At 36.6% G+C, this 27,165-nt stretch overlaps 1 protein-coding gene across 1 annotated transcript in view; it reads right to left on the bottom strand.

Annotated features, from left to right (window-relative positions):
- Positions 1-27,165, bottom strand: part of KCNK2 (potassium two pore domain channel subfamily K member 2) — a 130,050-nt gene that overhangs the window by 100,294 nt on the left and 2,591 nt on the right. Inside the window, exon 2 of the mRNA XM_050315169.1 lies at positions 6,957-7,135. Within this exon, the coding sequence (XP_050171126.1) occupies positions 6,957-6,990 (34 nt within the window). The 5' untranslated portion in view covers positions 6,991-7,135. The remainder of the gene's footprint in view (positions 1-6,956; positions 7,136-27,165) is intronic.

Below are 27,165 nucleotides of genomic sequence, written 5' to 3'. Positions count from 1 at the left end.
AAGTTGCTTTCCAGCTGATCTGTCTGTCAAATACATTGTTCCAGTACAACCACCACCAAAACTACTAATTCATTTAGCAGAAAAAATGTTAATTCTTTTCTGGGCTTCTCTTCTCACCAATATCATCATTAAAAACATCTTATTATAATCTAAATTCTGATCCCAAAGTAAATAAAACGGTTTCCTATTTTGACAGCAAGCTCTTAAATAATTGACTGTTTTAACTTGTGAAGAATCCAAGACTAAGACAAAAACTTAACCAAGATGCAAAGAGATGTTAGGTTATATTTGGGGCTTTTAAATTGTTTTTATATGCAGCCTCAAAATTAAAAATAAGTAGTGGGGGGTTTGTTACATGGAACCAGCAACAGGCATTCATCATGTAATAGAAGTCATGTTAATGTTTAAACAAGTGATACAGGATCTACTGATCTCACAGAAAATCCTCTGAATAAGGACACTCCAGATGACACTAATAGCCTTTAATTAGACCCAAAACTCAAACCTGTTGTATTTGATGACTACTATTTTACTAACATATATTTAATTCCCAGGTGATCACAATTCTTTTGGCTATTGATTCCAAGACAAATAACCTGTAGCAATGAAAACAACTGCTGATTCTTCTTGATACTCAATTTTTAACATATTTAAAAGAAGTTTTCTCATTCAGATGAAAAGTGATGTTTATGGGATCTTGTAAATGTATTAAATAATTTGTTTAACATCAAAACAGTATATTTAAAAGATCTTAATTTTTACCCAAAACAGGCAGAGCGTATGAACCAGCCTTACAGGGACTCACCTTTGCTGTTCATTCTTTCTGGTACTAAAACTGTCACCAGCACAGTGGCCTCACATTTGAACAAAGCCCTACATAGACAGCACGTTTCTAGAACACAGTTTCTTGCCTGCTGGAAGCAGACTTCAAGGTAGACTTTTGTCATTGTTACTTGTTTGCAAATCCGTCTCATAAGCCAGAATCAAAGATGTGACTTCACACTTAAAACTCGAAAGCTGCCTAAAAGTGCTACTTTGCAGCCCCTGGCCACATGCCAAATTGTCTGCTACAAAAGGACTATTCTTCCAGGAAAATAATGAAGCTCCGCAGTTTTAGCTTCAATTTAAGGACAAAAGAGGTACTCCATCGAGCTTGGTATTTATTATGCATGCTAGATAGGGGTAAAAATGTCTTTCATTTAACTCAGACATTAGGTAAAGCATTTTAGACATTATGGAGCACAGAAGTTAGGTTATTTTTCTTTTTAAAAACATACTCTCTTTCAATTTTTTTTTTTTTTAACTAGAAGTGTGCAAAATTTGATTTTGCAAAATGAGCTTCAAGCTCACTAGTTGGCTATTTAATGGTTTTGCTGTTTCATGTAGGTTCATGCATCCTGAGTCTTGTTTTTAATTTTGCATTTTTTCTGAACTAAATGTAGCCATTAAAATGGATTTCTGATTAAAACATTATGGACTGGCAAAGGATTTTTGCTTTTATGCCTAAGAACAGCCTGTCCTTATAGTTCTGAGAGTTCAGATTCTGGCAGAACGTGTCTTAAAGAATATTTTAGACAACAATTATTAAAATCTTTTTCACTGTTTCATAACACAGAACATGAGTTTTTAAAAAAAAAAAAAAAAATAAAAAACATTAGATTGCAGTGGCCCTGCAATGCAATTGATTTATTTCAAGAATTAAAAGATAATTTTCCTATTGGAGGGTTGATTTCACTAAAGTTTAATAAAGAAAAAACCCTTCTTGTTAATGTTGCTCTGTAAATTATTGTCATTTCAGCAAAAATTATTAAAGCAAAAACCCAGAGCTCATTCTGCTGCAATTTTGTCTTATTTTACTGAGGTGGGGTTGCTCTACTCTAAGCACAAAAATTACTTCAATTCTTAGAAGTATATACAGGGATGGAAAGCTGCAGGGCTGTACAGAGGTCAGTTTGGTGTAGTTTGATAGGCAAGAGTTAAAAAGCTCTCTGCAGAAAGCTCTGTCACCAGGCACCCTCTTTCTGACAACATGAATTAGTTTGCCTGCATTAATACTCAGTTATTCTCTCTTCTTTCCCAGACCATACAGACTGAGCACCAAGTGTCGCAGCCTTGTCACTGCTGGCTCTTGGCCACTCACCTTGTGCAAAGAACCAGAAATAAGCATGTTTTGGCTCAAACATTCTGACTGTTAAGATAGGAAAGGTGTGATCAGGGGAGAGGGTCCCGCAGAGGTGATGCAGCACTGTTCTGAGCCTGCTTATCTTGAGATTCACCCTCAGTCTCCCTCCCTTTGACTCACTGCCTGGAGGAGGGCTCAAAGGGCTGGTTGTGCCTACGTGAAAGACAAGTGAAAAATCTGCTTTATATGAGAGGCGTGCACCAGGTTGAGTCTAAAAGGAAGTGGATTGGGCCCCTTCTCTCTCTTTTTCCTCTTTTGCTTTCTCTGTCTTGCAAATCCAGCTCTGGACCACCCATGTGGCAGGACCAACGCAGGATCTAAGGACTGGTGATACTCTTTGTTCTAAGGACTGGTGATATTCTGTTCTCTGTCTCCCTTTCCTGTCTTTATTTCCCTCCTCCCTGTATTCCCAGGGCAGAATACAGCTATTGTACTGAAGTTTGATGTAGGAATGGGGAGCTTGTGGAATTGTGTTGTGCCTTGTGAGGCAGAATCTTTGAGAAGTTTGTTATGGGACTTGAGGACTTATTGAAGTGTACTCTACAAAATCTAAGGACTTGTTAGCCACCTCCACCTGTTGTAGAATTTAAGGTCTTGTCAGCCAAGATATTTTGAATCTAAACAGTGGGCTGGTTGCTGGAGTTGTGGTGACTGTACAATAAAGCACAACAGTTCCCTGACATGTGGTCCAGTGTCTTTGTTCAGCCTGATGAGAATTTACAACGAACATCATGCCTCTACTAATGGGTTGTAACATCTTGGTATCACCACTAGAACCCTTGTTTTGACACTGTATCCTTAGAAATCTGCAGGGCAGCATTTCATCTATCATAGTTACAGTCATTTACAGACAGTAGAGCATCTGCTTCCTCCACTAAGTGCTAATAAAGAATAAACGGTGACCAAAATAGCTGAACTCCATCCCCTTCCAAAGCACTAGATCTGAAGCTGAACACTGAAGGAAAGTTCTGCATCTGTTACTAGTGATTTTGATTTAGGAGAGTGGTATTGCAATAATGATTCAGGAGGCCAAAACTCAAAAGTCATAGGCAATTTTTATGCAGTGCTTATTCCAAAAATCACACTGAACAGCTTCACCCAAAAGTTTTGGATTGTTTGTATTGATGGGAACCAGATCCTGCTCAAGCTTTGTTGAGTTCTATTACTGCAAGTGTGCAGGCAGAAGAGTTAGGAAAGGAATCCTTAGATCCTGGCCTATACTCCTGGAGACGTGAGAGAGGTAAAACAAAACAAAACAAAACAACAACAACAACAAAAAACCACAGAAAACAAACAGCAAAGGTATACTGTGGAATCCTGGACTATGGTATATTACATCTCACTGTGAACCTGCATTTTATTTTTACAGGAAACACTGCACGAATAACAGTATCTCTCTCCAACCCACTCTGACCTCCCTTTAGGAAGATGAGCTCTCTTTGAGTAACTCGAAAAATCATAGATGGACAAAGTTATACATTTACCATAATGTTTCAAGTATTGTCTCAAAACATGAAACTGCTGAAAAGTGGTCATGGCTACTTTAAATCATGTATTTTTTTCCTCTCTACCAGTCAAAAATAAAAAAGGATGTAATAAATAAAACAGTGGAAGGAAGCCAAAAAGGTATTTGTCTTCATGTTATTTTGTGGCTTACCACATCATACTGAAGATTTCAGCATTATACCATGTTGAATGTTATATGAAAATGCCTACCAGCACAGAGTGGTTCCCTTCTCTTCCAAAAGTGGTTGTAGGAAGTAAATCCTCTCTTTTAATTGTAGATTAATTTAGATGGGAAGTGGTTACATGTACAAGAAAATTAAGGTATATCTTATCAATGTCAATCACATTAACACAAAAGTATGAAAAGTCTAAGCAAGCTCATCATGCCTCTCAAATTCTCAAATGTGCTTTGTCAGTGTTTTTTTACTTTATACTTGACATGAATTAGACATTAATTTCTCTGGTTTTTCGCTCTATCATTTTCAAACCTTGATGCATTATCTTCTACCAGCCAGTTTTCACCTTTCCCTTGTTTCTGCACTTGGTGTATGATCAAATTCAAAATCTTGAACACAGTAGAATTCTCACCAAGGATGTTCCAAAAATATTTGGAAGGTGAACAGTTAGTCAAACAATGAATCCCAGTTCTGGGACAGCCATCTGCTCTTTCTTCTCCACTTTCAAACATCATACCTATTTCTAAGGCATTTAGAAATACTAGAATTATTTTCTTTCCATTCTCTTGAAAGACTTTCACCTCAGCTTCTCCAGCATCCTTGGAGAAAGAGGATTTGTGCTATTGTTTGTGCTATTAGACGGTTTACTATTATTCCTTATTTGTATTCTTATCTCACCTTTCTCATTTTAGATTTCGGCTTTTCTGCCAACACCTGTCATGCAAATACCAAAATAGCATCAATAACCCTAAAGATGTACATATTAAATGTTCATTACACACAACCTTCAAAGCAAATCCCATCATATCTTGTTGGCTTGTTAGAATTATGTTTTGGTTTTCATATGAGAAGGGTTTTTTGGTTATTAAATATTAGCTTGTGGCTAATATTTACCCCCACATTCCTCCAATATATGGTGCAGCAACTCTATTTTGAGATGTACTCTTCAGATTTAGTGCCACAGATAGGCTTATGTTCTACTAACCCAAGGTCTACTACTAACCCAAGTAGTAGAGTTACTACTTCTTTCCTTTTACTTTCAAAAAAGACTATTTGTTTTTAAATATTAAGTTGGTGCAATTTCCCCTGATAGACAGCAATAACTGTATTTATATTCACACATTTTATAAAATGCAGATTGCATAATATAGCATGAGGGCTCTATTCCATTGTGCTTCATTACTATGTTGAAAATTACTCGCACAGTTGAGTTTTTTGCTTTAGTATTCTGTCATTCTAAATTATGACTGCATGGTAGGTTACTGTATGTTGTAAATAATCTAAATATAATTCCTACCTGGTACCCTACTAACAGTGAGCAACACCTTCCTTCCCAGGTGGTCCTGGGGCCTTACTTAAATTCTAGCTAGGTAATTACATTCTCCCAGCCTGAGGTCTCCTTCAAACTTTGCAAATGTATTCTTCATTTTGTCATCATTTTGTAGTGGTGCTGCAGGCTATGCAACAGCTGCAGTTGGGTACTACAGCAATCTTGGTACCTCAGTATAACTTACCTCAGCTGTTTTCCATACTCTAGAATCATGGGATAAAAACTGATAGAAAGTAACTTGGTGGTAGTGATGGTGGTGTTTGGTTTTAGGATTTAAAAATAGATAATTGAGCTCATCAGCTTCCTAAAGATGCAAAACTACTCATTCTTCAGCTGTAATGCTGATGGTTGGCAAGTTATCTAAAGCATCTGACATTGCTTCAGAAAACAATGTTAAATTAATTCTAGTGAAAAGTGTGTAATCATTGATGAGTCTGAGGGAACAGAGAAGGAAAGAAAGTAAAACAAGCAGAAATAACCAGTAGGCTGGGGCTTCCTAATCCATAATTCCAGACTGAACATCCTCATCTATTGTACACACCTTAAAGCAGTAAAAGCAGTGTAAGACAAAGGATTCAATTAATTCAAGGAAAAGTGGTCCTTCAGTTAACAGCATGTTTAGGAAAACATCATTTCAGCTTGATGAAGTATCTAAAACAAAGACAAATTCTAGTTCACTTTAATAAATGTTGAACAATAGACAGTGATTCAAAGGAGAGACAAACCTCTGCCAACAACAGAACTGTATCAGAGAATAAAGTTCTGTTACATAGCACTAAAGGTTCCATTATGAAGGTAGTAAATTGTTTATGGCAAATCCAACACTATTACTCATGATTATGTTTATCCTTATGCTCTGTGAGGACTACAGACAAGCAAGGAGGAGGAGAAAATTCCTCCTTACAAAAAAGAAGCTCATACATCACATTGCAAGGAAGTAGATATTGTCTAAATTTTTTCTGGGTGGAAAAAAAAAGGACCAACACATAAGCAAGGGAAATATTCTGAACCCAGCTCCTCTTCCTGGTAGCTTAAAAGACTCATCTCTAATTCAGAAACCTATAACACAAATCCTGTCCCTTGTCTAATAGAGATCTGCAAAGAGATTTTCCTCTTTCATGTGATCTAAGCACTGAAGCACCAATTTTTTCATTCTAAGATTTTGACTGAGATTTTGTCAGGGCCTGAGAGAACTTTCCAGTCAAAACTTACATAGGTGCTGATACTTCTCAAATAAAAACACAAAGACTTCTAATATCTGACTGTGGTTGGGACTATTTATACTAATGTATTTAAGTGAAAGCATTGTTTTAGGTGGTAGTTTTTGGACACAGATCATTCTATTCAACAGTTTCTTAATTTCCAAACTCCAAATTAATCATCACATTGTTATATGTAAATAAATATTCACAGTATATAAGTGATATTTGTGCATTCTCTGGAATAACATATTGAACAACTGACCTAATTTTCAAATTATATCCTGCAGATATTGCAAATTTTCAATAAATACACAAGTGCTGTTGTCTAAAAAGACCTTACTACAAAATCAACATTTCAAAAAAAAAGCCATTAACATTAACTAAAATAAGACACCCTTATTTAGAAGGGATATGTATGTCATTGAGGCATTTTCTCCAATTTAATTCTTCATCAATTAATCTGATTCTACATTCTAGTCCACCATCACATGTAATGGAAACTGATTAAAACGTGTAAAGCTTAACTAAGTAAAGTATTTGTCTTTAGTAGTGATACTTACAGTAAAAATTATGTCTTGCTTGTGGGTTCCTCATTTGGTGATGTAATATGCAGAAGTCACCATGCTTTTGTTCTAAGGTAAAGCATTTCCTTTATTGGTGTCTTTACGGAGTCTTCTGAACAAGTCATTTCGTCATAACATATTCTCTTCCGAAGTACACATATCTTCTGTCCAAAATACTAAATGCACACAAAAAAAAAGTAAACTAGTAAGATGCTAATTATGATATATGGCATTTATATCATTCTCTAAATTTTCATATTGCTTTACAAAGGACAGATGATTGAACAGGTAAGGAAGTGCTCACAAGCCTGAACCAAAATTACCTGATTCTCTTAAAAGACTGAATAATTGTACCTGAAATGTTCCAGAAGGTTTAAAGCTTAGCTTCTTCACTCTGAATTAGTACATAAAAATTAGTGTTCCCATTATTTCTTCCTTTCTTAAACATCATTCACATGAAACATACATATGCAGCATGGAGTCTAATTGCCACTGAAAGACCCCCAGGATGTTTTAGGGTCAGGTGTGCCTCAAAGTATAAAATTTGTTCCACTGTTTAAAGAAGGAAGATTTACATTGCTACAGTTTCTTTTCTTATTTATGAGTTTCCTAAGGAGCAGTCACAAAATAGGCTATTTTCTCAATTGTATCAATAGTTATTGATTAGGAAATTGATGAGGAGTTATCAATCTTAAGGAGGGAATAACATAATCTTTAGAGTTTGATTTTATTTTCTGTAACATTTGTTTAGAAATTTGTCTTCCCCATCCCTCCTTCTTCCCCATGGGCTGCGGTATTATTAATATCTCTGATACACGTTTTGAAAAAGGATCCTGATTTATTTAGTTCCCTACCTTCAGTTGCACACAGATTTGCCAAGCTCAGATGTCATTAATTTGAGGCATATGTTTACATTTTCATTGAATTCCTTTAAAGAAAATCACATGTTGTAGTTATTCCATATTGTAGAAAATCATATCACATAAGAATCTTACATGGACAATCTGTTCTGTTAGTCATAATATTTGTAAAATACAATTGTCACAGCAGTCACCTAACCAAGTAGACAAAGTATACTATTTTAGGTAATGTGGTGATATGGCAGTCATAACCCTAATCTTAAATTTCTGATATATCATTTTAAATGATATAGTGAGAGTTCAAGAGAATGAATGTAACTATCTCTCCCTTAAATTTTATGATCCATTTGAAAATATATGCATACAAAAACCAAGGAATATCTTGATCAGCAAAAGAAAGTCTAGCTTGACCTCTGGGTCTTAAATTTGTAGCCAAACAATTGTGCATGCTTCGTTTCCAGTACACTATTTATTCTCTTAATTCTTTTATGGCTAACAGATGAACTCCTCTAGACAAAAAAAAAAAATCTGAAAAACCCCATGTTTCTGAAGGCTGTGTTACAGATAACTCATTCCCACCCTTATTCAATCAATAACGAACTTTCCTCATGAATTTCACAGGTTGGTAACCTGGGCCCAGATTCTGGAAACAGAAGCATATGTGATAGCAGTAAACCATAGTGCTCATGGCCAGTCCTATGATGTCATTTCTTAAGATTTTCACAGAACCTCTTAAAAGAGAGAAACACCATATGTGAGTCCCTGTGATAACACTTCAATAGTTTCACATATCTGCCTCTCACAACTTTCCACCAGAAGCTCTAAAAATAGTTAATATTTTGCTTAAAGCTCTGAAGTCAGGCAAACATTTTGGAACAGCAGGGGGGCTCTTCTTTGGTTGTTAGTCTTTTTCTTGCAGTTAAAATTTGTAAATATGAATTGCAGTTGACAAAGACCAAACAAAATAAGAACACGATAGTATTTTTTTATTAACTTTAAAACTTACCAAGAGCCTGATAGCTATGATTGAGATGTACATGCAAATTAAGGGAAAATCCGCTTTTGCAGCAAGACTTAGCTATGTACGATTTGCTACTAATCACTAGTGCAAGGAGTTTTTTGAAATCAGAGAATTTTTTTATTCTTGTGCATTTTAAGTACAGGATTGCAGCTACTCTGGAAGCAACTGCTTACACTAACAGTTCTGATAGGCAACACTGATACAGATCTTTTGATCCAGCCTTCTGCCTCTCTAAGAAAACAAACACATGTACATTCTACCACCCAAGAACCAACAAAATCAAAAACCCACAGAAAAACAATATGCAGGAATTTTAGGTTAAACACAAGTAAGAAGGTCTTGTGACTAAAAGTATCATCACATATGGTCAAAGCAAGCCTGACACCGTAGCTGAAAGCCTTAATTATCATGAGAGATTTTCCACATAGCATGTGATTCTGCTCTAATTCTGTTTTGATTGGTTGTCCTTTTTTTCTACAGGCAAAACCATTTGTCTGGTGTGCATATTTATGAAAATGCTTTCAAATGATCAATTCTCTTTACTTAAGCCATTTTGGATCATTTGGTTATTACACAAGCACACAAATTGCCTGTTCTCATTTCTCATTTCTGTTAAGTTGTGTAACTTGTTTCTGTGAGCAACTGCCACAACTCTCTGTAAATCTAGTGTGCCTGCACTTGGGTACTGACAATAATTAGGAATGTATGAAATGAGTTCACTTAATATGAGTCAGTTAATGAAAATCTTTGAGTGTAAATCCAGAGTATGAGAAGAGTTTGACTCTATGAACCAGAGACTAATTGACAGGTTTTCCTGGAATTCCTCTACTGGGCTGTCCACTGAGATCAGATTATCTTTTCTTCGATAAAATAACGCAAATCTCATTTGTAGTCTAGGATTATGCAGCCATAACTCTGATATCATGTCTCTTCACGATCCTCACTTGTAGTAATTTGAATTTTCTAGAAACTGAAAAAACTATTACAGCTAGTAGATCTTATATTTATTTTCATTTTGTTCTTATTATTTCCTTCCTTTCTTTTCCCTACCCTTTTCTCTCCAACCCAAAAACATTTTTTTTCAGTATCTCTTCAGTCTCAGCTGTCTCTTCTGCCATCTCTGATGGCCCAGAAGATCTTCACATCATATAGATAAATTTTAGGCTTAAAAAAACCCAAACTAAACCAATAATTAGTTCCATAAGTTTATCTGCTTTATGAAATAACTTGGGCATATTTTTTCACTTTATTCTGTATTTTTGTCCCTTTATCTGTAGCTGTTTTCCTGTGTTGATTGCAATTTGAAGTTGTGAATATACTTCACCAAAAGTCCAATTATTAGTTTCAGCAGAGTTCAATAATATTCTTAACCCCTCAAAATTGCTTTACCTCTCTCTCACTTTCCATGAAAAACTCCATGAACTGATTCCAGTTTTCTATGATGAAATCTTCGAATATGAAAATACAGCCATTTTTGACCGGTGTCCCACAAACACACAGTACATGTGCACAGCAATCTAGGCTTTTGAGCAAGTAGCAAAATACATCTAACCTTGGAACAGACCCTAGAACCATTTTCTCTTACATATCAGAGAAAATTTTACTGTTCCATACTGGCTGATACAAGACAGAAAACATTTAATGTTTCAAACACCTTTTTGGATTTCTACCATAAGACATAAACCCGTTGACATATTGTATTGTAACAAATACATCAAATTGCTCAAATTGCCCTTCTCTGAAGAAGGTAATAAAAGACCTTCCTGCTGACAAAGTTCGACAAAGTTCAGACACTTGCCTCACACCTAAGGCATGGAAAGCCACCAAGAAAGGACGAAGGGGAAATACTTGCCGGTTCCTTCTCACATCACAAGACAATTAACTCCAGACAGTTATTAAAAATACTAAGCTAAAGACATCCAGTTACTTCCTCAGCTGGAGTAACTGGCCTCAATTCCCAGTATCTGAGAAAATGGGCCAGCTCCAAACATAGTCCAGGTTCAAAGCCAGTGCACAGAGACACCCAAGCAGATGGCCAAGTTGCTTAGTCGGTTTCATCCCATGAGCACTCTTAGTCTGTTTCAGAGGAGATGAAAAACAATCAGTCCTCCACATCTTCCTAAAGCATCTCTCTCTCTTGCACCTGAAGGTATTTATGTCCTTTTCCTGCTTCAACACAAACAGATAAGTTTCAGGAATTGGTGGTATTGATTTTAACCAAACTATCTGACTTAGAGCTGAAATACAGTGAAGAGTGCTCACAGACTGCCTTACAGTGAATCAGCTTTTTAGTAAGCTGTTGTTTTCCACCTCTTAGTTCCAGCTATCAGTTCTCATGTCAGCCACAACGTTTGAAAATTGTCCAATAGGTAGGCGGTAAACTTGCTAACCCTTGAAATGGGCAAGTTTAGCATTTCACAAAGCAAGTTCTAAATGAGCCTAGGTAAATAAACCAATACTGCACTCTTTGACTGAATCTGTGGCTGTCTTGGTTTAAATGTGGACTGTTTTCCTTATCTAAATAAAGACATCAGCTATCTTGCCTTGTGAAGATACAACTTTCCTAGAAGTGTAATGTTTGTGTATTTATACCAGGATATGTCATCTATGGGGATAAGGTCCACAACTGAAAGAGTGATATTGTTATGTCATCAATAAAATATTCAAAGTAAATATTTTTCTCATAAAATCTTATGAGATTAATTTAATTCCTTTTGAAATCAATGACAAAGAGCACACATTCCCACATACAACTCTTAAGAGTTAGAAGTAATAACTATTTTTCTAAATAAAAATTTATCTCCTTTCAAAGACATACAGACCCTGTCTAACCAATTCTCTATATACAGGTTCCATAATGCCTCTCTATTCAATCTCATATCATTTTACTGAGGCAATATTGACTATATTCTATTGTACAGATACAAATACTTGAGCAAAATAAGGTATCTTAACTGTGCCTAAACTGGATGTATAGGGATAAAGCTGCTTCTGCATTATACTTCAGTCCCTGAATTACACATCGGTTCCAGAAAAGTCATGTAATGTCTAAAAAATGCTGATTTAGGTAAAAGTTGTGAACCCTTGTACTTTCAACAGCATCACAGGCAGAACTGTACTAGTGGTATCACTGATTTCAGGTATAACTAAACTATTTGAAATTATGACTTTTTTTCATCTAAGAAATGGGAAACAGACCCGCAGGAACTGAATTGCAAATTTGAGATGCAAAATCATATTTTTTAAGGTATATACATCTCTGTACACATGTTGGCACAAAAAGTATTATTACACAATAAGAATATCATACCACATTGACACACAACCACAGCTGCAGTGAAAGTAAAAGGTGATGAACACAAAACTGAAGAGAAAATTCTTTTCACTCAGTGTGAAAAGAATTTAAAAGATCCAAATGAGTATAGGCATTTATGTGACTATTTTTGTGTAGAAGGATAATTATGCATTATGAATAATTCTGAATATTATGTACTTGATATGAAAGTTGCAAAAGAAATTAATAGTTTGTAGTAATTCTTAATAAAATTTCTCTTTGCTATTATTTAAGATGAGAAATCATTTAAGAAGTGTGAAAAAGCCAGAGGACTAAGGCTGAATATGGAAAAACAGCACAAGAACGAATATGGAGAAATAGCACAAGAATGAAATAGCAGAATCAGAAGGAATAAGGAACAAAACAAGTTCTAAAAGCCATGACGGATTTAAAAAAAAAATAAAAATTGCAACCAAAATGAGAGTTCTATTAATACTTCAAAATTTAGTGAAAAACAAAGGAAAGTACAGCTTCATTAATTCACAAGGGAAAAAGCAAACAACAGATGAGTCAGAGAAGGTTGAAACCTAATGAAACAAGGAAGACTATGCAATTAACATTGTCTTACCTTGCTAAGCCGGAGTTCCCCCCAAGAATAAGATGCCCCATGTCTCCATGGAAAATCTATGTGACAGCGAGGTAAATATATTGGCAGTCACCAGGTTGCTGTTAAAGTAACTTTTATGCTGTGGCCATAAAAAGGTCCGGGAAGGAAAAATGAACCATTGTGGCCATTTTGCAGGGAACAGTGTGGCATAAGAATGTATTTGGCTTTTAGGGGAAAGGATAGGATTATGACAACTTGTGTTTCTAAGAAAAGCGATCTCATCTTGAATGATACTGCATCAGCCTCAGAAATGGCCTCCTAGCCAACAGTTAGGGAAAGGAATGAGTGTTCATGAAAATGCTGCCAATTTGGAGGAGAATGGAGTATGAAAAGGGAGAAATTTGGGAAACCAACAATCCCATTCTGTCCTGCTTTAATCTGGTACAGCAGCTTTCAGCGATGTACTGCATTCATTTTTTCTTATAAGATCATCCTCCTCCAAAGAAGAGAGAAACAGCCTTTCCTTAAGCAGATGATCTCTTCATACATGCACACAGACTGCCAATTTCAGCCCCGCCAAGGGCGGATTTTAAGAGCTGGATTCTGCCTCTCCTGAATGAACAGAATCAGATGGATGCTGTCTGCAGCTAGATCTGCAGTAACTTGCTATGCCCAACAGGTCTGTAGAGACAGGATTAATTTGAAGACTGAGAGACTGTGTCACTGGGAAGAGACAGAATAACTCAATATCCCGAGCATGAAAATGGAGTTATTTACTGTCACTTTTCAGAAACTGTCTAGAACTTTGTTTCAATTATACAAGAGTACACTTCAGTTTTAGAAAATACGGGTGCTTTTGTACAGCTGAGGCAGATGGATGGCTGCTCTATCTTAGAAAAACAGAAAAACAATACCCCATAAGATAATATTTAAATATTTATATGAAAAATAGGTGATGCCAGACACTCAAACATCTTGCACATGTCGTTTGCATTCAATTAAGTTGTTTTGTTGGATGATGGAAATGTGACATTAGGAAATTATAATGAGCCTTTCTGATGAGTCTGACTGCCGTCTGAGTAGCATCTATGGAGCAAGACTGGCTTCATAAGTTGCTTGCACCCCCACCACCCACTCGGCTGTTCTACCATAAGTCTCAATTCTACATTGCTACAGTAGAGAGGTGAAAACATCTTACTCAAGAAATATCAACACATAAATGGGTTGGGCCAAGAGGTAATCTGATAGCTACATTTCTTTTTCAGTGCTGTGGGGCAGAGCATTCCAGATGGTGTGGGTTCTGTGAACAGCTCCAACTGCCTTCATTTGAAGGAAGGCAAAAGCTCCATAGTCCTTTGAAAAGGTCTACACTAGCAACTCTCTCAGTAATAGCATAAAGAAAATCCAAGATGTAAGTTGCCTATTATAAAATACAATAATTATGTTAATGGACAGCCATTACAGAGGTACCTCAGCCTTTCTAATGATTTCATAACCAAGAGGAACAAAATGATTTCTACTTCCCATGGAGTACATATGTCAGATTTAATGGTCTGAAAGACAAATAAGAACTGAGCTGCTAAATCCATACTAGCATTCAACATCCATGAAAATCAAAATGTTCTCCATTGCACTTGAACAGAGGGCATTAGATACTTTCAGGTCATGATCTGAAACATAATATAATCTTGGCCCAGAAGGCAAAAGGATTAAACAGAAATATTTCCAGTCATTTCTGTACAAAGGAGAGAGAATCACTGCTAAAAAGTGAATCTGCCCATCTGTACCCAAAATACCCAAAAGGACAAGGTACTTCAAAGGTACTGTGAACTGTATTATTCTTCCATGGACTTATAGACAACTGGGTCTTATGGATATTTGGATTCTATATATAGATTGTTGAAGGTGTGCATTTCCTCCTAGAACAATATAGCAAGATGGTGCTAGCTGGTATGCTTGAGGAAGAGAATTTATTCCTCACCAATTGACCAGGTGAGGGGACAGTCTTGCTAAAAATGCATCCTGTTCCTACTTCCTCCTGTCATTTTAGTTCCACAGTCAAGAAAAACTCTTATAAGGATACAGAAGTGTCCTCCTGCTACTGTGACACATAAACTTACATTTCAAGGCCAGCAACAATCCGACTGGATGGGAAGAAAGAAACAGAGGCAAGGATGAATATAGGAATAGAATGCATCTCTATTACATGGATGCAGCAATTTGGAAAAGCAAGCTGAAGACAGAGACAGGAGAAGCGCAGAAACATTCATGTTTTTTGTCTGTCCCAAAGTGTTTAAAAACAGAGATTGTTTCAATTGTCGCAGGGAAGGTTGAGGAATAAGCTTACAGGGCAAAGAAAGTAACCAAACTCAACTCAATTTTCTTGCCATCCCTCGTTATCAGGACAGGAGCAACCCAAATCCAGCCTTAGCCCCAACCATTAACTTCTGCCACAGAAATAAATGTCCCTTCCAACACTGATGGAAAGCTTTACAGTAGCAAGAGAAAAATTGTTTGCCAACTTTTTTTAGCCTATACCTTCCCCCTGAAGTGGAAATCACATATCTCTGACCTTTCTTCTCACCAAACTGTCACTTTACATACTGTTTCTGCATTTCTTCCGAATGTTGCCAGTTACCGGAAGAAAAAAACAAATCATCACACATATTCCTAAATCCACCTGAAGGTGCTAAATGTAACAATATGATAAAATGGTACCAATTACATTACACTAAAAATCCAAGTAACTAAAAGCATGAAAATGAATAATTAGGAACATCAACCTGCTGCCCATGATATCGCCACATTATGCCGATTTCAACATAATGCCATTTACTGTTACACCTTTTTTGTTTTAAAAATGTATAATTTTGTTTTCTTGATGTCAGTAGCTAAATGTGTTCACTGAAAATAGTGGGTTCTGTGAGGAAGGTACATAGAAGCAGAAAACAAAAAAAAAAAAAAGGAAACATTACTTAGCTATTAGAAATCATTTGTATTGAATACTGTACCTTGGCTTTTATGAGGAATGAAAGACGTGAGGTACGTTAACTTGAACCCATAATGCAATGGAGGTCTAAGAGAACCAGAAAAATAAGCCCAAAATACAAAACCCATCAAATGCTGGATGATTATTTAGTCAAGAGATAGGACTGCTATAGAACAGCTTCTCCAACAAAGACATTCTAAATTTGTGAATGACCATCCCCAGTCCTAAATCACAGCATTTTCCACCAAGTTTAAATTGCATCCAAGCAGGTCATGCTTTTGGAAGGGGCAATGAATCATCTGTTATTATTTTACACCAGGTCATTCAAAATAGAAGGCTTAATCTGACCTCTTTAAAGTAAGAATGTTATATTTCAATCAGGCCAACCTGAAGTTCTGGTATAAAACAAGTATTAAAAAGTTGAATAAGTATTCGTACAAATATTTCCAATTTACCAATTTCAGTTATCCATGCACTCTTTTTCTTTAAACTGACAAGAGACATTTCATAGAGCTGAACGTGGAAAACACATTTCAAAACCCCCATTCACAACTCTGAATTTCACATTCTCACATGCAGGAACTGGGACCTAATCTGAAACCACTCTCTTTTACAAGTCCCTGGGAACTGTGCCATTCACTTCACCCTTGTTATAATATCACCTATGTACCCATTTAACTCAGGGACTAAAACATCAGGGCTGAATTTTGCAGGTTTGCCATTGCACAACGTCTTTTATTTGTTGCTGTTTAAGCAGAAGTCCTTGAAGAACTAAGAGGCTGATCGTGTTATTGGAACCATTATACTGAAAGGATACAAGAACAGCTTTGAAAGAATTCAGGTAATATCTGGATAAACACATGAGAGAGATGAAACCTGAAGATGGATTTCACAAGCTCAAAGAGAACAGATCATACTGAATTATTCATCCAGCTCCAAACGTTGATTAAATCCATAGCTGGTGACTGAGAGCTCAAGCCAACACAGATTTACAACTGAAAAAATTTAGTACCAGAAACAGTTTCATCAGTAGTGTTGCAGAGCAAGCTACAGTTTCTCCTTCTCTCATTTTCGAGATATGCTCAGTTAAGATCTTATTGTCATGCTTATGAAAGAGAGGGGGAGAAGAGGACTTACATATTTCTAACCTGCAGTTCAAAAACTATAGATGCCGTTTTGCTTTATAAAAAGATACTCTTGTATAGCATTATTTTTTGTAATAACAGAACTATAAAAATTCAAGCAGTACTTGAAGACAGTTTTAAGACAGTGTTAACTGTCAGTCAATGCATATGGACAGTTTGTGTAAATCTGTAAAGATGTGACAGGAGCAGACAGAAGTTGCTTTCTGTCTTGGCCACATCTGAGTAGTTGCTATTCGCAACTATGAAGTATTAGATCATGGCCATTGTAGGAAGCAGGATATCTAACCTGATCAGTCAATAGTCTAATGTGATTCAGAAAGTCCCTGTCTCCTCTAAATCTCACAGAAATATAAATATTACACAAGTAGGCTTGATAAAATCAGACTACTCTCATGGTCTCTTTCTAATGCCCAAGGCAGACCACTACCGATGTACTAAGTGTAAACTCAATCATATCAAATGGTTCTTGAGAGATACAGCTTGTTATTTGTGTTCTGCCTATTCAGAGTTTGGTTCAGAGAAGCCTTGTACTGATGAAATGTCATGGCTTTGCAGTCTCCCTTTTCCCTGATGACTATTCCTTCTGAAGCTTAATCTGTCAAGCTGGAGGAGTAAGAGGCTGCAGAGTGTCCTACAAAGTGCCATGAATTCTGTACCAGCAGAATGCGTGCATATGTGTAATTTACACTGAAATGACATTTGTCATCCAGACACCTTCCTGTGTTGTTTGGGACACAAAAATAAACAAACAGGAGGCGTATTTGTTTTGCTTTTTTCAATGCAGAAATTAGAAAATGTCAGACTTGACATATGCATAATGCTTTCAAAGGATAAGATTCCATAGGTCAGTTATCCTCCTATTTCATTTGTTTTTGTACTGGCGGAATTATATTTGCTTGAATGGAATCGCTCTTGATCTACTCAAGTGTGAGAACAAAATAATCTAATTCCTTTGTCTTTTCCAAATCACCATTGCTGTAATACTCCCAATTCTTTCAACACTTCTGTGATTTTCAGAAAATATCCTGGTACTACAGAAACTGGTCTTCTTTAATCTGTTTTATCTTGGTCAAATTCCAAGCTCCATGTAATTTTTGCCTCTAATATTACCTCATTTCAAAATAAGGCTTTGTACAGTTTTTTCAGATCATAACCTTCCTTGATGTAATTGCTATAATTGTACTTCAGCAAGAGCACTTGAATGGTTGAGAAAAATATCTTATTAATCATATGCTGGAAGGGGAAAAAAATCACCCGCAACTGCACATTACAAAGGTTGCAAAGTACCTTGATGATCTGACTGTGGCTCTCTGATTGATGAACAGCAGTAGATATGCATAAAAGGGTGTGGGTGCCTCAAGCATGCCTCTGCCTTCAGAGAAGTCAGAGAAAAGGAAAAACAAAGTGCTTTGCAGAAATCCACTCTCTTGCCTGAACTGATAAGCATACAAAATAAAGAATATACATTAAACATAAGTGTAGTGCAGAAAGTATCTGTCTTCATATATACTATGTTTCAGCATATTCATTCAAATTAATCTGCTGTACCGTTTGTATGTAGCCATTTAACACAGGACAAATTTGACTCACTATTGACTTGTATTCTGACATGAACCAAACCAGTAACAATAACTGTGTGAAAAACTAGGGCTGTGATCCAGTCCCTTAATCACTCAGGGAGAAGTGACAGTTTCAGGTGAAAGGATATCCAGCTGCCCTGCCAGAAGTGAGCAGGGAGATTACTACAGGTAGCACAAAACATGTAGTGCCAACGGCAGAAGACACCAACAATGACATATCTACAACTATAAGACCTTTGCAGAGGCACGTACTCCACCTATTTCCTAGACTCCGTGGGATAGACAGATATCAAGCTCACACAAATTCAGCTGCCACAAAAAACTTAATCATAAGAATTCAGCAGAAAATGAGATATTTGAGAACCTTCAGAACACAAGAGTCACAGTAAAACCTTCTCTCTCTTTCTGATATCTCTATACACCACTGCCTATATTGGAAAACATTCCCAAAGAGCAGTCCCTAGGAACAGTATTAGTATCTGCAGTTTCTAGTAGAGGATCCCAGTCTTTGAACTGGTGGGTTTTTTAAGGGTTACAAGGCAAATATTAATAAAATTTTGCCCAGTATAAGAAGGAGATGTGGAAAACAACAGGATATAAATTTTTAAGGTTTAGGGAAATAAAATGTTATAGAACTTTGGACCAGGGTAGGCTTTTGTTTATTTATTTGTTTGTCTTGGGAATGAGTAAAATTAGATGATAATTGATATTTGATAATTGATATTTGAACACTTTTGTGTTAAATTTTAAAGAGAGTACCCCCTAATTTCTAACCTACATTCTGCTGTGTTTCATAGAAATCCCATGCCAATGGGATTCATCTGTAGAGGGCTGCACTTTACCCACTGCTATAGCAATAAGTCTCCCAGTTTTCTGTACTCCAAAAATTACTGGAAGGAATCATAATCTTCAGCAACATATAGTTATTTTCTAGAGTTACAACTATGGGTTATAGTAATTACATGCTGCATTGATAGCAAAACTCCACTGACTGGAGAACAAGGTACCAATACTGAATTCACTGAACAAAAATTCACATTTGTGTTGGTAAAGCAATAAATGTGTCCAGTGTTGGCAGCCAATTCAATACTATTCCTTGTTATTATATCACACAGGAATTTCTACAAATAATTCCTGTATCTTTAAATGTAAAATTTATGGTGACTCAAGGAAATGGAGGATAAATTTTTACACCTGTTATATGTCAGCAATGGAAGACCTATTCCTGCCCCTTTTTTGATCAATATCTTTCCACTATTGTGTCCTCCTGAAATTATAAATAAATCCCTGTGAAATAAACCACATTGAACACTTGCTCTTTTATATTTTCCTATTTGCAGAGCTGTTTAGCAAATTCATTTCTTTTTAGCCCAGATTGTTTCAGTGTTTAATTGTTATCTGACCCAAATATCCCAAAACCTAGAAGTAGCTGCTTTTATCAATGCATGGTCATTAACAAGCTTCACACCAAAATAAACAGTTGGCATGCTTACAGTTGCATCCTACCTTAAAACTCAAGAGCCAAAACCACTTTTAGACCATTTGGTGGATAACTCTTGTTCTCTTGCATTCTCTGTTCCTTGCTTCCTTCTGTATGACCTGGAAGATGTTCCCAAAGGAAGTTATCCTAGAGCAAGTCAGTTGTCGTCTAGGACCTTATATCTGGAACACGGCCCTTTTGTGCATAGATACACTTCAAGGAGGAGATCAGCACACTGTAGTGCAGCCCTGTAATCCAAGAAGCTCTTCTGTTTGCAATGAGATCAAAGGTATCTTGACTTTGGCATTTAGAAATCTAGAGAACGATTAAAATTCTGGAATACTCTGACAACAGCTGCTTTAAACAGAAGTTACCAGATGGTAATATCTGTGTGGGTACCATGTCATCTGGCAAGGAACAAGCTAATGATGCACAAAATGCTTTGATGTACAGCCTTCAAGCAGTAAACTTAAAGTGATATGAGGCCATACAAGGACTCATCTACACTGCCCTGCAATTACGTGTGATACAAATAATTTTTACCGATACAAGTGTACAGGTAAGGCGACTCAAAGTTATTTCCCACATAATGGTTGTTGGTATATAGTAAGTGTCATTCCTCAAAATGACTAATATTTGTGAACTTTCTATAGATCATATTTTAGATATATTGCAGTTAGGATGGTGAGTGTTTGGAATATAACAATCCAGCAGTCATATGGAGATTAGAGCACAGGCCTCTTTCAGTCATATTTCGGAAATGGAACGCGATGACAGCCTAAAACCCCAAAACCAACCAAGCCTGTCGAGTTTAAGGAAAACCACTGGAAAACTCAGGAAATACTATTTGTATGGGTGTATCATCAACACAGACAAGACTAGAGTTGTTCCCTGCAAAGAACAGCTTTGTATTTCAAGGCAGCTAGTTTCAGAGCTATCTGCACTATGTATATGCATAAGAGGCTCTGATTCAACTCCTTTGATATGAACATGATTGATAATAGAAAAATGACAGAAAGAGTAAGTGGATTTTTTGCACTGGTCTTGTAAGGATGTGTGAAGACTCTGAAGGCTCAAAGCATCAATATCCTGTTGTTTTATTTACTGAAGAAATCCACCGAGCATTTTTCATGCAGAAGTAAAAATATCAGTATCTAAGAAGCCATGTGCTATTTCAAGAAATACATGGTTGTGGTCTGCATTTCAATTCTTACTCCAGAGTTCACATCCCCTATTTGCAACCAACCTGGCTCTGCAAAATGCAAAACTGAAAATAGACCTTCACATTCACCTTGATTTCACTCTTTCATGTGATACTAGAGCACTTGCACTGCAAAAATGAGAATCTAAAGTATACACTTTTACAGATCAGGGCTCAGTTGGAATCTCCCTGAAAATCATGTTGAACAGGTAGCCTGCTGATTTAAATTGCAGTGTTGAAATCTTTATAAAAGAACACAAAATAATTCTGAGTGATAGTTTAACATTTTTGTGTGCTTAAAAGCTCTCTGAATTTGGGGGTTTTGTTTGTTTCACTGAAAAAGTAGTAGGCTTGCTTTGAATTAAATAATCCATTTCTCATAAAATAAATTTATCATCATAAAACAAGAGAAGTCAGTTGATAGATAACCAAAACTTGACCAAGGTCAGATAAATTATGTTCATGAATATATTCCTCTATAAAGCACAAATATATTACTCATTTCTATTATTACTTCTCTTAGGAAAGAGTCCCTTAGGCATGCATATGGTATATAATCAACTATTTAAAATAAACTAGAGTCAAAATTCACTATAGCTCCTCTACGTCAGTTACTGGTCTGTGACTCTGGTGGTCATCCTTTGTTCTTCTATCTTGCTATTTAGGACTTCAGAGAAAGTAATTATAGCGATAATTGTTGTCCTTAGAAATTTAAGACAGAATAATCTCATCAAATCATATCAACTTATTTATGTATTTTTTTATTTGTTCTGTTGGACAGTTTCTCCAGGACAACTATTATATTCAATATCCTCAGTATATTAGCATCCTGTAGTAATGTATTTAAGTTGGGCACGTTTATTATATTTATTAACCAAAGGACAAAAATAACAGAATGAGATGTAATAGAGCACATGCATCTTCTGTGTAGTTAGCAAGCAATGTATTTAATTGTTTCTTCTTCATGTTTGTTGATTTAAGTGAAAGTCAACAACAGATTCTAAATTCAATACAATTTACTTATTACAGACCAAATTCTGTTCCAGAGGTTTGAGCAACCCTGAACTTTAGGTACTATTTCCATATCCACCCAGATTAAAGATACAGTCAGCTCACTACCTGAGTCTTTGAGAATTGACACAAGTGTGCACATGGAACAGAGTACAAGAACAGCACAAACAAAAAGGGTTGGCAGACCCTCAGAGGTCTACCACAATAACATTATCTCTGTCACCATTTTACCTTGGCTTACTTCATCAATATTTCTACTTTCTCCAGGGTTGGGTTTAAGCAACAAATTTCACATGCAACTCTACATTTCCCTGAATTTTCAGATTAAGAGATATGCTGGAAATTAACTTTATTTTCCCTTAGCAGGGAAATTATTCTTACAAAACGATAGTTCTCCCCTGTCCAAGTACAGTCAGCGAGCACACACTTGATTCTCCCATGTGCAATTGTACAATTAAAATTTTCCTATGCTGTTTATTTTTCATTATTTCACTTTGATCACATCTATGCACTGGAGTATTCAGCTGACAAAACCAGTGTCTTTCTTTTTAAATATTGGATGAAAAGTGATGAAAGTAGAGAAAATGCACATCCAACATAACACTGGAATTTAGATACATGACAAAATATCTAAAATGCTAAGGATGTTATGGCCTAGGGAGCTTTTTTGTTTCATGAATCATCATAGGACTTTTAGTGTTACAGGGAGAGAACACAAAAAGTCATTTAGACCAGGCGCTGCAGTCTTCAAATAAAATGTAGATGAAAATTGTAGAAACTCTAGAGGTCATTCTACTGTCATTAAAATAAATTGTTGCAAGACAGAGGGAGCAGGAGCCAGCTATCTGATAGGTTATTAAATACTGAGCCCTATTTAAAAGTACGTAATTTCTTCAATAATCAATCTTCAAAGCAATTGGTCATACACCATCTAGTTAACCTTCATAATATAAGCATTGTTTCTAAATTTTGAAAATAAGGTAACTAGGGGTAAATTAATGATCCTGTAGCGAAAGTGGGGCAACTGTGCCTCAGAAGCTGCTTCATTCTCTCTGGCTCTGAGTAAATGTCAATATCAGGATTTAAAAACAAAATTTCTTGGCTCTTCTTCTTAGGACAATATCCAAAACACTGTCTCACTTTCCATGATACATGAAAACAGACTTAAAATAACACCACTACCTTGCACCTTGTACTATGTATATGTCTTCATTTTAAAAATATTTCATGTAACTCTATCCAAGCTCAATAAAAAGCACCTGTGATCTGAATCAGAAAGTACCAAGTTTATTCCCACCAAGGTCACACCCTGACCAGCTTTTTTTACACCTGCATTACAATGCCTACAAGAATAGTTACCCTGTAGTCTAACTTCTGGAGAAATTCCAGCTTTTGCAAAACTATTGTTGTTAGGACGCAACAATATCAAAGTCGTATAAGGCTTGCCAACTGTTTGATCATTTCTTTACACCCTGTGGGCAAACAGCAAGTACAATTAATGCAACTCAATCCCTTAAGTCAAAACTACAGAGGTCCAAGAATTTCATATTTTTCTAACAGTGAATCTGTTTTAACCCACAGCACCACAACATGGATTGAATATAGAGTAGACATAAGACCTTAGCAAATAGATTAGCATTTCCAATTACTTTTACTACCTTAATAACAAAGAAGAAAAATTAATAAAATAACTGCAGGATTAAGTAGTTACTGCCTAATATTCCCAGTGTTATTATGATTTGTTCAAACCCATTATAGGTACTTACATATCCCCATTCTCAGATAAGGAAAATGCAAACTATTTTTGTTCAAAGATAACGTATTGTAGCAGGAAGCATTCCTAGTGATGCACAGGTCCTAACAAAACTAGCAGCTGGGTAGAACAGAGACACTGTGCTCCTTAAAGATATTTAGTAAATGGGATTTTCATGTCCATCCAGACCTGCCATTTTTAAATGACGCCTCCTGACCCTCTGCAAAAATGGGTAAATGGTTTTGGATGTTTCCTAGGTCTTCAGGTAACATAAACCTGCTAATCATATTTAACATACCAATATAAAAACCTGATCCTCATTTATTTTTTAAAGATGCTTACAGGATTTTTTGTTTTGCTTATCTCTGTTATCAAATACAAACTCAACTTTAGCAGGAAGCTGCTATGACCAATTCAGATAATGATAAATCTCCTTTAAATTACTTGTTTTATTGTCTGTTTGCATCAGTAAGTTACATTAAAACATGTCTTTCAAGTTGGGATAAAACTTAAAGCCTTGATTCGAATAATTTAATTCGCTTCAAGATCCCTTTATAGCTTCCTGTGTAGGTAAGAAGTATTTAGTACAAAGGAGAGTCCAACTCCAAATACAGACAGTTGTGTTTGTTACCACATTCATTTCCTGCATTCCTGTTCCAACATGAATATAATTTCCCAGTGCAGAGAAGCCTCAGTCATAGACAGCTTACAGAGATCAGCCTCAGGCCACTAGTACTCTGGAAAGAAATGCTAATCCTTCCTTGGAGACTCATGCCATTTCTGGAATGAAGGCTGATTTGTCAGCTTACGAATGAGGATGCTGAGTTTACTTCTTGGAGCAAGCATACCTGAAATTTTCCCAGGGATGGGAAAGATTATTCTTTCTGTGCTGTCACTACTGGAACTGATATGTTTTCAGAAGTCATTCAGAAGGTAATGACTTTGAGGAGTGATCAATTCTCCTGTACTTCCTGCTATCACTGAACAGCTCCAGACCCTCTCCCTTGCTCTTGTCAGGCTGATCACTCTCTTTAGCCCCCTATTTAAACTTCTTAGAGAGGAATGAATGTTTTATCACTTCTGGGAAGGAACGGTTGCACAGGGAGTGGAGAAAGGAACAAAAAGGAAGGAAAAAGGTGTGTGTTTCGGTTTGGTTTTGATATGCAACAGTCCATAAAGATTCATGCCACGGAAACATCTTGTATCACATATTGCTTCATGTAGAGTTAAATCATTTTTTAATTTGGAAACTTAACAATCAGCAAGAATGTTAGCTGGCAGTACACAACAGCTCCTTCATCCAAGGAAGGATTCACATCTCCAAGAAGGACATATTCCTTCTGCTGTCAGTGAGCCATTTTCTACTTTGTGCCAAAGAGTCTGCAGAAGGTCTGTCAGTCAAGACAAAACACATAGATTGAAAAACTTGGCCAAGCCATTCCCCACAATCAGCTACAGAACCGAGAAAAAAAAAAAAAAAAAAACAAACGTACAGCATCTGTAGGGGATATAGGAGAAAAGGTGACTTCCAGTTCACCAGTTGGTGGAACAGATAGGAGAGATGTATCACTTCTGCTATTCTGAATACACCTCACCCACACACCCATGTTCACACACATACCATACAAACCATTGCTGAAAGCCACAACAAAATGTGCATCCTTTGCACATTCATTTAGGACCCACAAGGAATGGTGCCCACCCACCCCCATTGTACGACATCACATGTGGGACTGTCCCTCTCTCACTCTGCCATTGCTACAGTTCCAGCTTTTCCTCAGCTCTCTTGCTTTTCTCAGTCCCTGTGCAGACATCATTGTGTCGTTGCAGTTGCCCCAAGTTCTTACCTTCACATCTTGCATTAGGGTCTTCACCAGCAGCAGCTGTCATAGCTCATGTGAGTCATGATTACAAGCCTATGTATATCCTATGTAGTGCTGGTTTGGTTGGGAAGAAGCTTTGGTTGGAAACAGAAGAGCAAAGAGACAAAGATGGATGTACCATTCATCTCTCAGATATGACTAGAGGTACGTGTTGCTGCAACAGATTTACAAGTAGACCAACACTTTTTTCAATTTGTTTTCAGTGCTCAGGGTTATTTTTGGCCAAGAATGTTATTCTTTGAGTGTCTGAGCTTCTCTGGAGGCTTCTTCTTCCTGTGAACCATGGACTGGTTCACTGAGCAGCCTCCAAGTCCTGTGTGGTAAGCTATCAGTTCCAAGAAGAATGAGTCAAGTGTTTGCCCACATGAAATTCATTCCCTGTTATTTTAGGAAGAGGCAGAGAGGCTCATAACTCATTCTCATCATTGCTGGGAAGCAATCACCAAGTCTCTTGCACAATGCAGCGAACAGTGCTTTCATAGTGATTTAGGCAACATACTGTTACAGCCGAGGTAGCACATGATATAGCAATGCCATGGAATATGCCCTTATTACACAAATTAAATACTTCAGCAGATACCCCTGCACTCCACTTCAACAGGGATCATCCATCTGCATCCAGATTGAGGTTTGTTGAAAATATTATAAAACAGATTCATCTAATTTTTTTAAACTTGTTAATTACAACAATAATTTGAATTCTTGTTAATATCATGAACTAAAACACATACATGTCCATCAGCATCTATGCTGCTCATTTTTGCTTTGAATGTGAAGGCTTTGGAATCCCTGGATCTTGAGTTTTCTTTTGGAAAAATGAAGCTCAATCTTTAAACCTGTATTTCATCTTGTCTTTTTCTAAAATAGACTGAATCTATGTTCATCCCTTCTTTGCTGTGCAGATGTGTCTTCTTCAATGAACACAGCAAAGCAATGCTCACCAGGGTCTCAGGTGAAGATGTTAAATCCTCCACTCCAAGCCCAGCTTGGCACAGGGCCTAAAGATAATCTCCTTTATCAGACTGAAAATTTCTATCTTGAGTGCCACTGCACAGACAAAATTACTGCAGTGCTCCATATGGCTGGTGGTTGGATTCATCCAGTCTGAGGTACTTTATCACTGTAATGCCTAATTAGCTTCATGAACTTCAGAACCTGTAGAAGCTACCAGCCCTGCTTATAAGGTCCATACCATGACTAAAGGTACCTTCAGACAGGTTTCTTGCACCAACTCCCAAATCCTTCCTTCTCCTATGGAGTAACATTCAGCCATGTACTTTCCTATGAAGGATCTGGGGACAGTGTCTGCTCTACAGGTGCACAATGAAACAGTAAACAACATAGAACACAATGCCATGTGAAAAGAAAGTAGCAAGTGGTCACTGTAGCTGAGACTGGTGTT

The sequence above is a fragment of the Myiozetetes cayanensis genome, unplaced genomic scaffold, assembly GCF_022539395.1.
Source record: "Myiozetetes cayanensis isolate MyiCay16 unplaced genomic scaffold, myiCay2020 scf2-11, whole genome shotgun sequence".
Lineage (NCBI taxonomy): Eukaryota > Metazoa > Chordata > Aves > Passeriformes > Tyrannidae > Myiozetetes > Myiozetetes cayanensis.
The sequence above is the reverse complement of the archived record's forward strand: the minus strand, read 5'-3'. Positions and strand labels throughout refer to the sequence as shown.